This window comes from Gymnoscopelus braueri (genome assembly GCF_963280865.1).
Source record: "Gymnoscopelus braueri genome assembly, chromosome: 9".
In the NCBI taxonomy this organism is placed as follows: Eukaryota; Metazoa; Chordata; class Actinopteri; order Myctophiformes; family Myctophidae; genus Gymnoscopelus; species Gymnoscopelus braueri.
In genome coordinates, this window is record NC_137610.1 from 51445319 (window position 1) to 51461413 (window position 16095).

The 16095-nt window shown below is 43.8% G+C and overlaps 1 protein-coding gene across 1 annotated transcript in view; it reads left to right on the plus strand.

The window, feature by feature from the left end:
• The window catches only part of LOC308091601 (uncharacterized protein), a gene marked incomplete at its 5' end in the record, with an annotated part of 60873 nt that overhangs the window by 36413 nt on the left and 8365 nt on the right, over window positions 1-16095 (plus strand). Inside the window, 12 exons of the mRNA XM_080437263.1 lie at window positions 1-3325; window positions 3388-3693; window positions 4000-4178; window positions 5167-5275; window positions 5492-5671; window positions 6222-6344; window positions 6413-6593; window positions 8140-8314; window positions 9004-9251; window positions 10496-10679; window positions 12010-12220; window positions 14107-14282. The exon at window positions 1-3325 is cut by the window's left edge and continues 1164 nt beyond it. Of these exons, the coding sequence (XP_080293389.1) occupies window positions 1-3325; window positions 3388-3693; window positions 4000-4178; window positions 5167-5275; window positions 5492-5671; window positions 6222-6344; window positions 6413-6593; window positions 8140-8314; window positions 9004-9251; window positions 10496-10679; window positions 12010-12220; window positions 14107-14282 (5397 nt within the window). The remainder of the gene's footprint in view (window positions 3326-3387; window positions 3694-3999; window positions 4179-5166; window positions 5276-5491; window positions 5672-6221; window positions 6345-6412; window positions 6594-8139; window positions 8315-9003; window positions 9252-10495; window positions 10680-12009; window positions 12221-14106; window positions 14283-16095) is intronic.

The window sequence follows — 16095 nt, forward strand, 5'->3', positions numbered from 1 at the left end:
GTCACAACTACAAGATCAGAGTGGAATGTTGTGTCGAGTGTTTCAATGCTACGACTACACCACCAACTACAACAACAGCTGGTACAACCACTACACCACCAACTACAACAACAGCTGGTACAACCACTACACCCAAATCTACACCAACCACCACGACGACCGAGTCTACAACCACACCAACTACCATAGGTAGAACTACACCCAAATCTACACCAACCACCACGACGACCGAGTCTACAACCACACCAACTACCATAGGTAGAACTACACCCAAATCTACACCAACCGCCACGACGACCGAGTCTACAACTACACCAACTACGATGCCAACTAGCACGACAACCGAGTCTACAACCACACCAACTACCATAGGTAGTACTACACCCAAATCTACACCAACCACCACGACGACCGAGTCTACAACCACACCAACTACCATAGGTAGAACTACACCCAAATCTACACCAACCACCACGACAACCGTGTCTACAACTACACCAACTACCATAGGTAGTACTACACCCAAATCTACACCAACCACCATCATGACCGAGTCTACAACCACAACTACACCAACAACAACGACAACAGGCAGTACTACACCCAAGTCTACGACTACACCAACTACATCAGGCAGTACTACCCCCAAGTCTACGACTACGCCAACTACAACAGGCAGTACTACACCTGGATCTACGACTACACCAACTACCATAGGTAGTACCACACCCAAATCTACACCAACCACCACAACGACCAAGTCTACAACAACAGCTGGTACAACCACCACGTCTACGACTACACCAACTACCATAGGTAGTTCTACACCCAAGTCTACAACTACACCAACAACCATAGGCAGTTCTACACCTGAATCTACAACTACAACTATACCAACAACAACTACAACGACAACAGGCAGTACTACACCCAAATCTACACCAACCACCACGACAACCAAGTCTACAACCACACCAACTACCATAGGTAGTACTACACCCAAATCTACACCAACCACCACGACAACCGAGTCTACAACCACACCAACTACCATAGGTAGTACTACACCCAAATCTACACCAACCACCACGACGACCGAGTCTACAACCACACCAACTACCATAGGTAGTACTACACCCAAATCTACACCAACCACCACGACAACCGAGTCTACAACCACACCAACTACCATAGGTAGTACTACACCCAAATCTACACCAACCACCACGACGACCGAGTCTACAACCACACCAACTACCATAGGTAGTACTACACCCAAGTCTACAACAACAACACCAACTACTTCAACAACAACAACAACAGGGAGCACAGCAAGTACATCTCCAACTACAGAAGTAACCCAGGTAACTACTCCTTGTATCCCAACCTGTGAGTGGACAGAGTGGTTTGACGTGGATAACCCCATGGATAGAGTGGATGGAAGTGACTATGAAACCTACGAGAACATCAAAAAGAACGGAAAGACAATCTGTGAAAAGCCCAACGATATAGAATGTAAAGCGTCAGACTATCCTGACATGGACCTGGAGGACTTTGTGGCTGAAACTCATCAGAAGGTTCATTGTAACATCAGCTACGGTTTAATGTGTCGGAAAAATGAGCAGAAGCAACGTCCGCTAAAGTGTCACAACTACAAGATCAGAGTGGAATGTTGTGTCGAGTGTTTCAATGCTACGACTACACCACCAACTACAACAACAGCTGGTACAACCACTACACCACCAACTACAACAACAGCTGGTACAACAACTACACCCAAATCTACACCAACCACCACGACGACCGAGTCTACAACCACACCAACTACCATAGGTAGAACTACACCCAAATCTACACCAACCACCACGACGACCGAGTCTACAACCACACCAACTACCATAGGTAGAACTACACCCAAATCTACACCAACCACCACGACAACCGGGTCTACAACCACACCAACTACCATAGGTAGTACTACACCCAAATCTACACCAACCACCACGACGACCGAGTCTACAACTACATCAACTACGATGCCAACTAGCACGACAACCGAGTCTACAACCACACCAACTACCATAGGTAGTACTACACCCAAATCTACACCAACCACCACGACAACCGTGTCTACAACTACACCAACTACCATAGGTAGTACTACACCCAAATCTACACCAACCACCACGACAACCGTGTCTACAACTACACCAACTACCATAGGTAGTACTACACCCAAATCTACACCAACCACCACCACGACCGAGTCTACAACCACAACTACACCAACAACAACTACAACGACAACAGGCAGTACTACACCCAAGTCTACGACTACACCAACTACAACAGGCAGTACTACACCTGGATCTACGACTACACCAACTACCATAGGTAGTACTACACCCAAATCTACACAAACAACCACGACGACCGAGTCTACAACAACAGCTGGTACAACCACCACGTCTACGACTACACCAACTACCATAGGTAGTTCTACACCCAAGTCTACAACTACACCAACAACCATAGGCAGTTCTACACCTGAATCTACAACTACAACTACACCAACAACAACTACAACGACAACAGGCAGTACTACACCCAAGTCTACGACTACACCAACTACAACAGGCAGTACTACACCTGGATCTACGACTACACCAACTACCATAGGTAGTACTACACCCAAATCTACACCAACCACCGCGACGACCGAGTCTACAACTACACCAACTACCATAGGTAGTACTACACCCAAATCTACACCAACCACCACGACAACCAAGTCTTCAACCACACCAACTACCATAGGTAGTACTACACCCAAATCTACACCAACCACCATGACGACCGAGTCTACAACTACACCAACTACCATAGGTAGTACTACACCCAAATCTACACCAACCACCATGACGACCGAGTCTACAACTACACCAACTACCATAGGTAGTACTACACCCAAATCTACACCAACAACCACGACGACGACCGAGTCTACAACCACACCAACTACCATAGGTAGTACTACACCCAAATCTACACCAACCACCACAACGACCGAGTCTACAACCACAACAACTACGATGCCAACTAGCACGACTACTGAGTCTACAACTACACCAACTACGATAGGTAGTACTTCACACAAATCTACACCAACCACCACGACGACCGAGTCTACAACTACACCAACTACCATAGGTAGTACTACACCCAAATCTACACCAACAACCACGACGACGACCGAGTCTACAACCACACCAACTACCATAGGTAGTACTACACCCAAATCTACACCAACCACCACGACAACCGAGTCTACAACCACACCAACAGGTAGTACTACGCCCAAGTCTACGACTACACCAACTACCATAGGCAGTACCACACCCGAATCTACAACTTCACCAACAACAACTACAACAACAACAGGCAGTACTACACCTGGATCTACGACTACACCAACTACAACAGGCAGTACTACACCTGGATCTACGACTACACCAACTACAACAGGCAGTACTACACCTGGATCTACGACTACACCAACTACAACAGGCAGTGCTACACCTGGATCTACGACTACACCAACTACAACAGGCAGTACTACACCTGGATCTACGACTACACCAACTACCATAGGCAGTACAACACCCAAGTCTTCAACTACACCAACTACCATAGGTAGTTCTACACCCGAATCTACAACTACAACTACACCAACAACAACTACAACAACAACGACAACAGGCAGTACTACACCCAAGTCTACAACTACACCAACCACCATAGGTAGTTCAACAACCAAGTCTACAACTACACCAACTACAACACCAACTACATCGACAACAGGTAGTACAACGCCCAAGTCTACAACTACACCAACTACCATAGGTAGTTCTACACCCGAATCTACAACTACAACTACACCAACTACAAAGACAACAGGCAGTACAACGCCCAAGTCTACAACTACACCAACCACCATAGGCAGTACTACACCCGAATCTACATCTACAACTACACCAACAACTACAACTACAACGACAACAGGCAGTACAACACCCAAGTCTACAACTACACCAACTACGCCTCACTCCACGACGACACCTTCAACCACATCTGGTCCAACCAGCCCAACTCCAGGAACATCTGGAACTACACCCTGCGTGTGCATCGTTGACGGTGTTCATTACCCACCTGGTAAGAATGGAGCACAGTCCTGTCATAGCATGAATTAAAGGAGTAGCTCACCCAAACAACATGACTTTTGTTCTATCAATGACACCCCATGACGACTTGAATTCATGGAGATTTTTTATTTTTTTTGTCGCATTCCTGAGCCAATCATTTTATGACCGGTCTAATTATTGGCGCAGGAATGCGACAAAAACAAATGAATGAATTCAAGGGTTCATGGGGTGTGTATTTGATAGTAAATTACGTTTAAATTTAATACATTTACTTAAAAGTAAGCAGATTTTTCTTGATGCATAGCTTTGTGTTAAAGATGGTATTTCTAGTCTGTAAAAAGAAAAACTATGTGTGTTTGCAATGACTCTTTCACTGAGGTTTGTTTGTCTGGCATTTAATATTAATATTGTATTGTATTTACAAAAAAAAACAAGAACTAACTAAGACTGTAGTGTGTTTACAAAACTATCGAAAAGTAACTAAAATCAAAAAGAAAATGTTTTTAGTTTTAGTCTTTTTAAAAAATCTTCAAAGATACAGTGGCAAGAATAGCTGATCTAAACAAGCTCTGTTATTGTATGCTGATGACTATGATTAAGTCATTTTTGTGTCACTACAACGTTTAGATATTAGTGGAATTCTTAATTTGAATTCTATTATATTATAATCTCTTCTGCATCAGGCCTTGTGTTTTTTTTGTTATGCATCATCAACTCCACTCAAACTCAACTTGTATGTTTTTTTTATACGTTATAAGTTATAGAGTCTCAGAGGGTTTTACAGGACCCCCAAAATTAACAAACGAAACAAATGACACCGAAGACGTTTCACCCACAAAGCAAGGAAGAACCCTTGATCATTTACAAATACTTTTCTCTCTGGCTTTTAGGAACGACAATATATGAGAACAAAGACCTTGGAATGGGAGTCTGTCTGACACTCATATGCTCCGGCATTTGTGAGTTATGGAACGCAACGGTCGACTGCAGCACCCCAACCCCACCACAACATACAACAGAAGCACAGGTTGTTGTTACCACAACCACACCAACTACAACTACATCGACAACAGGTAGTACAACGCCCAAGTCTACAACTACACCAACTACCATAGGTAGTTCTACACCTGAATCTACAACTACAACCACACAAAGTACAACTACAACTACATTGACAACAGGTAGTACAACACCCAAGTCTACAACTACACCAACAACTACACCCGGATCTACAACAACACCAACAGGTAGTACTATGCCCAAGTCTACAACTACACCAACTACCGTAGGCAGTACCACACCCGAATCTACAACTTCACCAACAACAACTACAACAACAACAGGCAGTACTACACCTGGATCTACGACTACACCAACTACAACAGGCAGTACTACACCTGGATCTACGACTACACCAACTACCATAGGCAGTACAACACCCAAGTCTTCAACTACACCAACTACCATAGGTAGTTCTACACCCGAATCTACAACTACAACTACACCAACAACAACTACAACAACAACGGCAACAGGCAGTACTACACCCAAGTCTACAACTACACCAACCACCATAGGTAGTTCAACAACCAAGTCTACAACTACAACAACTACAACACCAACTACATCGACAACAGGTAGTACAACGCCCAAGTCTACAACTACACCAACTACCATAGGTAGTTCTACACCCGAATCTACAACTACAACGACAACAGGCAGTACAACACCCAAGTCTACAACTACACCAACCACCATAGGCAGTACTACACCCAAATCTACAACTACAACTACACCAACAACAACTACAACAACAACGACAACAGGCAGTACTACACCCAAGTCTACAACTACACCAACCACCATAGGTAGTTCAACAACCAAGTCTACAACTACACCAACTACAACACCAACTACATCGACAACAGGTAGTACAACGCCCAAGTCTACAACTACACCAACTACCATAGGTAGTTCTACACCCGAATCTACAACTACAACTACAACGACAACAGGCAGTACAACACCCAAGTCTACAACTACACCAACCACCATAGGCAGTACCACACCCGAATCTACAACTACAACTACACCAACAACTACAACTACAACTACAACGACAACAGGCAGTACAACACCCAAGTCAACAACTACACCAACCACCATAGGCAGTACTACACCCAAGTCTACAACTACACCAACCACCATAGGCAGTACTACACCCGAATCTACAACTACAACTACACCAACAACGACAACTACAACGACAACCGGCAGTACAACACCCAAGTCTACAACTACACCAACTACGCCTCACTCCACGACGACACCTTCAACCACATCTGGTCCAACCAGCCCAACTCCAGGAACATCTGGAACTACACCCTGCGTGTGCATCGTTGACGGTGTTCATTACCCACCTGGTAAGCACTGTCCTGTCATAGCATCAATTAAAGGAGTAGTTCACCTAACATACATTTTTTAAATCTAATTATTGTCTCAGGAATGCGACAAAAAAAAATTCAAGGGTTCATGGGGTGTGTATTTTATTGTAAATTACGTTTACATTTTATAAATTGACTTGAAAGTAAGCAGATTTTTCTTGATGCTTAGCTTTGTGTTAAAGATGGTATTTCTACTCTGTAAAAAAATAACTATGTGTGTTTGCAATGACTCTTTCACTGAGGTTTGTTTGAAAAAGTAACTCAAATCAAGGAGAAAATGTTTTTAGTTTTAGTCTTTTTCAAAAATCTTCAAAGTTACAGTGGCAAGAATAGCTGATCTAAACAAGCTCTGTTATTGTATGCTGATGACTATGATTAAGTCATTTATTGTGTCACTACAACGTTTAGATATTAGTGGAATTCTTGATTTGAATTTTATTATATTATAATCTCTTCTGCATCAGGCCTTGTGTTATGCATCATCAACTCCACTCAAACTCAACTTGTATGTTTTTTTTATACGTTATAAGTTATAGAGTCTCAGAGGGTTTTACAGGACCCCCAAAATTAACAAACGAAACAAATGACAACCCAGACGTTTCACCCACAAAGCAAGGAAGAACCCTTGATCATTTACAAATACTTTTCTCTCTGGCTTTTAGGAACGACAATATATGAGAACAAAGACCTTGGAATGGGAGTGTGTCTGACAATCATATGCTCCGGCATTTGTGAGTTATGGAACGCAACGGTCGACTGCAGCACCACAACCCCACCACAACATACAACAGAAGCACAGGTTGTTGTTACCACAACCACAACAAGACCACCAATACCTTCTACTTCTCCTGGTGTTACACCCGACTGTCCTGAATGGGATAAGATGGTAAGTACAATAAAATACCTTTAAACCAGTGATTTACAAACATATTGTGCCCACACATCAAAATAACAAGACCCACCGGTCTTTGTCATGACAAATTGCAGAATCAGCTATTTCCGCTAATTTGGAAGTTATAAAAGTTATTCACCTATAATGACATGCCCAAATAGGGAAGCCAGGTAGAAAGTGGCTGATTTTTTTATTTATTAAATAAATTAATAAAATAAATATATATATATTTATTTTTTGGTTTTTGTTTTAGGGTATAGCATTTGCCTCTGTATACGTGCGCACAAGGTAAAGATGCAGTAAATAAAAGTATATTGTATAGTTGTATATATTGCAGTAATAATTTGTGGTCGTCACAAAATGTCAAAGCACACTAGATGTTTAAAGCAAGTGTGCTTTAAACATCTAATCCTAACAGGCACTAGAACCACTGCTTTAAAGAACTAACCCTAACCAACACTAGAAGCAGTGGTTTAAACATCTAACCCTAACCAACACTAGAATAGACTCTATTATGTGAATGTATATTACATGCTCAACACCTTTCTCTGCCCCTCATATATCTTTGAACGCCGTTGACTTTCCTCTGTTTCCTCGCCAGACAAACGAGACGTTCTTGCTGTGTAACTGCACCATGGCCAGATGCATCGAGAACAACACCATCGAGATCATTCCATACGAGTGTCCGCCACTCGAGGAGATCACCTGTACCAACGGGAAGAAGCCCATGCTTGTATGGGATGAAAACTACTGCTGTCAGCACTATGTCTGCGACTGTGAGTTGATTCTAGACAACACATACAGTACAATACATAGCCTGCCACTGGCTTTCATTTTCGATGCACGAGCTCACAACGCTGTGAGCTTGTACATCAGCTATTACAGTCGTATACAATAGGGCTTAAGTGGTCAAATGACCGGCGGAGTCTCAGAGACTTATCAGCTTACATTTTACAGTGTTGCAGATCCAGTTCCAATTTTGTCTGCTCATTTATTTGTGTCATCACTTCCAATTGCACTTGTTTCTCCTGTATCCTGTATGAGTTCTCTCTCCTGATTGGATCAAATTGTTACCCCTACCTGAAAATATAAGAGCTGGAGAGACAGGGAGAAACCTGTTACTGAACAAACACTCTATAGCAATGAGTACTATCACAATATAGAGCTATTTAACACTGTTACTGAACAAACACTCTATAGCAATGATTACTATCACAATATAGAGCTATTTAACACTTATTTTAACACACAATGTCACTTACCATACCTTTAAGCTTTAGGGCCCTATCTTACCCCATATCCCTAAACCTTTTTGCCATTGTTTTACTATTTTGAAAAACCTTTTAAAACAGTTCAAATAGCCGATCTACAAGCTCACAACGTGACGATGTAGATCGGCTAAGTTGAACTATGTTAGAATGTTGAAGTCACCCACCACTAACATGTTTTTGTTTGTTGTGTGTAGGTCTGTGTGAGGGGTGGGGCGACCCTCATTACATCACGTTTGACGGACTCTTCTACAGCTATCAAGGGAACTGTACGTACGTCCTGATGGAGGAGATCGTCCTGCGCCACCATTTAAAGATCTACATCGACAACATCATGTGTGATCCTCGGGAACCCGTGTCCTGTCCTCGATCCATAACCGTGTCCTACGGGTCAGAGGTCATCACGCTCAAGAATCATAACCTCATCGGCGCCGTGGAGTTAGAGGTAAAAGACTAACGTTCATGTTTAGGATGATACGATAAGACAGCAAGGGAACAGTGACGTCACCCATTGGTTTAATGTTTAATATAGTAAATGATGGTTTAACATCGTTTCCAAAAACGCATTATCATGGTCATTGAAAGAAGACTTTAATTAAACTAGCGACTGCCAGCAGGGGGAGTAAATAGCGACACCTGCTGGGCCATTAACACATGGCCTGCGAAGAAAGCATATAATATGCGTTCTTTCAACCCAAAAAATACGTTTTCAAAAATTCCACAAGAGGACGCTCTAACGCAACTTAGGAATGATCCCTTGACTCTGAGAGAAGGGAATGGACGGATGTGACGTTGTCCCAAAAAATGTCACTTCCATCCACTCCTATGTTAGGATTGGTAGAGAAACACATCTAGCTCGGATTCTTCTTCTTTTTTTTTTGTGAAAACGAGCCTTATTCAACGGGCGATAGCAACAAAAGGGCCGATCGCACTAGAATGTTTTTGCTCCAGTGGACAGAGGAGACTCTCCTCCACCCACCAGACACTCTTTGTTTACTTCCGTGTCTACAACGTGGCTTCCGCGGCTCTCCAAAGGTCCCTCTTTTCCTCTGCACACACGTCATGCGAAGTCCGGCCATTCAGATTTCAACCACTAGGTTGAAATCTGGCAGTACCAGGGGTCTGGCAGTACCAGGTCTCCTGGTTCCCTTGTTTTTTTATTCTTTAAATTTGTATCCCACAATTTTGTAACCCTTTTTTTTTCACCCAGTGCCAATTTTCGAAGTGATCCTGGGCACTACACTCCCCCCGCCAGCCTAGGAAGCCTGGAGTTTCCCTGGTAGGACGTAGCGCGTGGAAGGAATACGTTATTCCAACCAGTTCCCTTCCCCTCCATCAGGCTGACCAGGGGGAGGCAGTATAGTGACCAGGATTACTACATGTTTTTGTGAGGGTATTAACTACCCTAGGAGACACGGGGAGAACATGCAAACTCCACACAGAGTAGGCCCTTTCGCCAACCCCACCTAGGGTATGGTGGGGTGTCTGGTGACGTGGAGGAGAAGACACGCCCCCAGCCCCCACAGCGTCCCCGGCGGAAAAAACAATGTTTTAATCTCAGGCAGTCCATATGTTAATGAGCACCGCAGTGAATTCGGCACTTCCTTTTGGACTTCATTCTGACAAACGTCCACGTTGTGATTGAGGTTTTGTTTTTCTTTTTGTTTTGTGATGACTTCATCTCTCCAGGCTCTCAAAGACGGCGTGTCGTTAAAGCTGCCGTACTCCCAGAAAGGCATCAAGGTGCTGAACTCTGGCCTCAACCTGCTCCTGGAGATCCCATCCCTGGCCGTGGTCGTCACGTTTGGAGTGACCGGCTTCAGCGTCAACCTCCCCTTCGAGCATTTTGGCAAAAACACCCAGGGCCACTGTGGTGAGTACTGTACTTCTGTTTATTCAAAAACACTCAGGGCCACTGTGGTGAGTAGTGCTGTACTTCTGTTTATTCAAAAACACTCAGGGCCACTGTGGTGAGTACTGTACTTCTGTTTATTCAAAAACACTCAGGGCCACTGTGGTGAGTACTGTACTTCTGTTTATTCAAAAACACTCAGGGCCACTGTGGTGAGTACTGTACTTCTGTTTATTCAAAAACAGGGGGGCGTGGCATAGTAGCTACAGACATACTGGTGGGGGTCAATGTTAAGTCAACCTGTTTATCCCCCTCCAAGATGTCCGCTGCTCCAAATGACACTTGTTGACGCCCCCTTCAGGATGTTTTGCTACGCACTATACTGTCCATGATATACTTATGGACGTTAATGGACTGTGCCTTCCTGTCATTTGACTTGTGTGTTCCTTTCTTTTCTCTTGTCTCTTTACATATCCTAACTCTTTCTGTAACGGTAATGTTGAGAGATTACACAAAAACTATTAATTTCACCCACTGTTTCACACCTGCGATCATGTGACGTGTGTGCAAGGGATATTGTATGGGGAGGTAGTCATTATTGAAATTTAAAGCCCGACAGGGCGATAATGCACCGAGGCGGAGCCGAGGTGCATTATCACCCTGAAGGGCTTTAAATTTCAATAATGACTACCTCCCCATACATTATCCCGCTTATTACACTGCTACTTAATACATAAATAAATAAATTGACTCAAAAGTAACAACAAAACTGAGTATTTCCTTGCTTACGGCAATGAAAGTATTCCATAAGTATTGGGCTGGGCGGACAAGTTCGCCTCGGAAAACAAATTACAGTATTCCACAACGTAAACGGAAAACTCGCCCCAAAACACACTCACCCCCCATTCTATATACCGCTGGATTTGCCTGTAATACCGCCGGATTTGCCCCGGGGCGACTGTGTTTTGGGGCGAGTGTTTTGGTATTCCCCCGTTGTTGCGCCACGATAAACAAGGAAGTGTAGAGGATCAAATATAATGACTTTTCGGTCATTGCATCGTCTATTTCTCACTTCAAATGTTTTCAAAAACATTCTTGAGAGCAACGTTTAGTTGTAAATTACATTGTGTGTTTGTTTACATGGCTGTCATGTTGGATAAAGCATAAAACAAAGCAGCACAGGTTGATATGAGCAGGTGTTCTGAGTCTCTGATTACACAGCGGTCCGTTATTGAGCTCATCGGTCATTATCCAGAAATAATGACCGATGATTGACCAATCAGAATCGAGCATTCAACCAAGTCGTGTAATAAATAGTGATAGTTGTTGCTGTGCTGTCTGTCTCTTTCAGGGACGTGCAACAACAACCAGGCCGATGACTGCATGCTGCCCAGCGGTCAGCTGGTCCACAGCTGTGCGGTGATGGCCGACTACTGGCCCGCCACGCACATCTACCAGCCTGACTGCCCTGTGCCCTCTGTCACCCCCACCGACACCCCCCCGGCACCGCCCACACAGAAACCCTGCAAACCTCACTCCATGTGTGACCTGCTGAAGACCAGGTACCGTCGCTCACCACTGTTGTTTTTTAAATACAGTGTCATTTAGTTTTAGTCAGTCTATTGAATACATTTTCATTTAGTTTTAGTCATAGTCTAGCTCAGGGGTGATGCAACTTTGATGATGCAGAGGGCCACTATATTTCCACCAACCCGATCTCACACGACTTAGTATACATTGCACAGAGTGTCATTCCGTGCATAGACAACTGAAAAACCGTGCATAGCCGCCTCGCATCTCCTCCATTGACTAAACCATTTCGGAGGCGCGCAGTCTCAAGGGAACTGGAGCCACGTTGAGGGACCCCCGAGTGAGCTAAAGCGAACGAGTTGCCGTCCCGAATGTTGCAACGTTCCCTTGAGCCTACTCAGCGCCGTTTGGGTTTTTCCGGGTTGCAACTGGTTACGCCCACCGTGGGACTCGCCGTACATATGCACAGATTTTCGGGTTTTCTAGGCGACTATGCACGGAATAACGTGCACTGGGTCCGTGCAATGTATACTAAATTCTGTGAGATCAGGCTGATTTCCACACTCACTCCAGAGGGCCACATTCTATATAAATGGTAAATGGTAAATGGTGCATTTATATAGCGCTTCTATCCGAAGCGCTTTACATTGATTGTGCCATTAACCCATTCACACACACATTCATACAACGATGGCGGAGGAAACCATGCAAGGCACCAACCTGCTCATCGGGAGCAATTCAGCGTCTTGCTCAAGGACACTTCGACACTAACTCTAGGGGAGCGCCCCAGCCCAGGATCGAACTGGGAACCTTGCGGTTTTCCAGTTCACTCTACCCGGCCACTCTACCCCTGAGCCACTGCCACCCCATATATATACTGTCGGGCAGACACCTCTTCTTCCCCGTATTTTAACTTTTTTGTAACAGCTGAAATCAATAATATATCAGTATTCTGATATTAACCTGCGGGCCACATTAAGTGAACGTGGGGGCTGCAGGTGGCAGGAACATCCTTGGGGGAACATTCGCCAAAGATATCTGATCTACAATCTCACAAAGCGTCACGTTGCGGCGCTTGTAGATCTGATATTTTTGGCCTAGGAGGGTCTATGTGGTTAAACTGAATTATCTTAAATTATCAAATTATACCGCGGCGCCCCTGGACTTTCATCACGGCACCCAAGGGTGCCCGGCACCCACTTTGAGAACCACTGCTCTATTGAATAGAATTTAATTTAGTTTTAGTCATAATATTTTCCATCATCTGAATATTTTTTTACTTTTAGTCTAGTTGTAGTCGACAAAATGTTATGTTGACAGGTCTTGATGGTGTCGTAATGCCTGACTTATACTTAGCTGTGTGCCAAAAACAGCCCAGAGCCGTTTGGAACGCTTCATTTTTCCCATTTTCTGAAAAGTAACGGCTTTGGACTTTTCGTTGTTCCACAGACAGAATATTACTTCCCCAGAACCTAGAAGGTTTTAAAAAAACTAAATCGACTCTGATCTGATCTGATGTATAACGCACTGACTTTTTTGTCTTTTTTATTGTGCTTTTTTTCTCTAAGCACCTTAACGTCCATATGTATATCATGCACAGTATAAGTATAACATGCACAGTATACATACATTGCTGCTATGCTTAGGCACCTTAGTTTTTTATTATCTCAGGTACTTTGTAAATATGTAGATAACTTGTCTGGCCTTCTGTTGCTCTCTTGTTTTGATCTCCTTCCCACTTGCCCCCCACCCCTCTTCTTCTCCCCCCCCCCTCTTCTTTCTATGGAAATTAACGTTGCGATGGGAACGATGTACAAAAACGAATTTCACCCACTTCTTTACCTTGTAAACCTGTGATGTGACAATAAAACTGATTCTGATTCTGATTCTGATTCTGATCTGTACGTCATTTCCACAGTGTATTTGAAGCCTGCCATCACCTGGTCTCTCCTGACAAGTTCTACGAAGGCTGTGTGTTCGACAGTTGCCACGTCGTGAACCCGGCGGTGGAGTGTACCAGCCTGCAGGCCTACGCTGCCGCCTGCGCCCAGGCTGGGGTGTGTCTGCACTGGAGGAACCACACTACTCTATGTGGTAAGACCCCTTTAAACCACACTACTCTATGTGGTAAGACCCCTTTAAACCACACTACTCTATGTGGTAAGACCCCTTTAAACCACACTACTCTATGTGGTAAGACCCCTTTAAACCGCACTGCTCTATGTGGTAAGACCCCTTTAAACCGCACTGCTCTATGTGGTAAGACCCCTTTAAACCACACTACTCTATGTGGTAAGACTCCTTTAAACCACACTACTCTATGTGGTAAGACCCCTTTAAACCACACTACTCTATGTGGTAAGACCCCTTTAAACCACACAACTCTATGTGGTAAGACCCCTTTAAACCACACTACTCTATGTGGTAAGACCCCTTTAAACCACACTACTCTATGTGGTAAGACCCCTTTAAACCACACTAATCTATGTGGTAAGACCCCTTTAAACCACACTACTCTATGTGGTAAGACCCCTTTAAACCACACTACTCTATGTGGTAAGACCCCTTTAAACCACACTACTCTATGTGGTAAGACCCCTTTAAACCACACTACTCTATGTGGTAAGACCCCTTTAAACCACACTACTCTATGTGGTAAGACCCCTTTAAACCACACTACTCTATGTGGTAAGACCCCTTTAAACCACACTACTCTATGTGGTAAGACCCCTTTAAACCACACTACTCTATGTGGTAAGACCCCTTTAAACCACACAACTCTATGTGGTAAGACCCCTTTAAACCACACAACTCTATGTGGTAAGACCCCTTTAAACCACACTACTCTATGTGGTAAGACCCCTTTAAACCACACTACTCTATGTGGTAAGACCCCTTTAAACCACACTACTCTATGTGGGTAAGACCCCTTTAAACCACACTACTCTATGTGGTAAGACCCCTTTAAACCACACTACTCTATGTGGTAAGACCCCTTTAAACCACACTACTCTATGTGGTAAGACCCCTTTAAACCGCACTGCTCTATGTGGTAAGACCCCTTTAAACCACACTACTCTATGTGGTAAGACTCCTTTAAACCACACTACTCTATGTGGTAAGACCCCTTTAAACCACACTACTCTATGTGGTAAGACCCCTTTAAACCACACAACTCTATGTGGTAAGACCCCTTTAAACCACACTACTCTATGTGGTAAGACCCCTTTAAACCACACTACTCTATGTGGTAAGACCCCTTTAAACCACACTACTCTATGTGGTAAGACCCCTTTAAACCACACTACTCTATGTGGTAAGACCCCTTTAAACCACACAACTCTATGTGGTAAGACCCCTTTAAACCACACTACTCTATGTGGTAAGACCCCTTTAAACCACACTACTCTATGTGGTAAGACCCCTTTAAACCACACTACTCTATGTGGTAAGACCCCTTTAACAGAGGAGATTGTGTGCACATCCCACGCCTGCATGTAGGCCAGGTGCTGGACATCAAGGGAAGAATCAAGGATAAGAAGAAGTCTGCACACTGTTCTCAAGCTCCAAGAAAACGTACTTTTTATTTATGCAACGTTTCGACCTTCCAGGTCTTCATCAGGCAAATAGACCCCTTTAAACCACACTAATCTTGTGGTAAGACTCCTTTAGCAGAGGAGATTGTTTGCACATCTTGTACCTGTATTTAGGCCAGGTGCTGGACATCAAGGCAAGAATCAAGAAAAACGTAAAACATCCGCACACTGGTTTAAAGCTCCCAGAACGTATTGTATTAATGGCGCAACTTATAGGTCTTCATCAGGCATTTAAGGTTGAAACGTTGCGGCATTAATACAATAATAGTATTATGGTGGAAAGGTTTTATTTGTATAACTTCTAATATAAT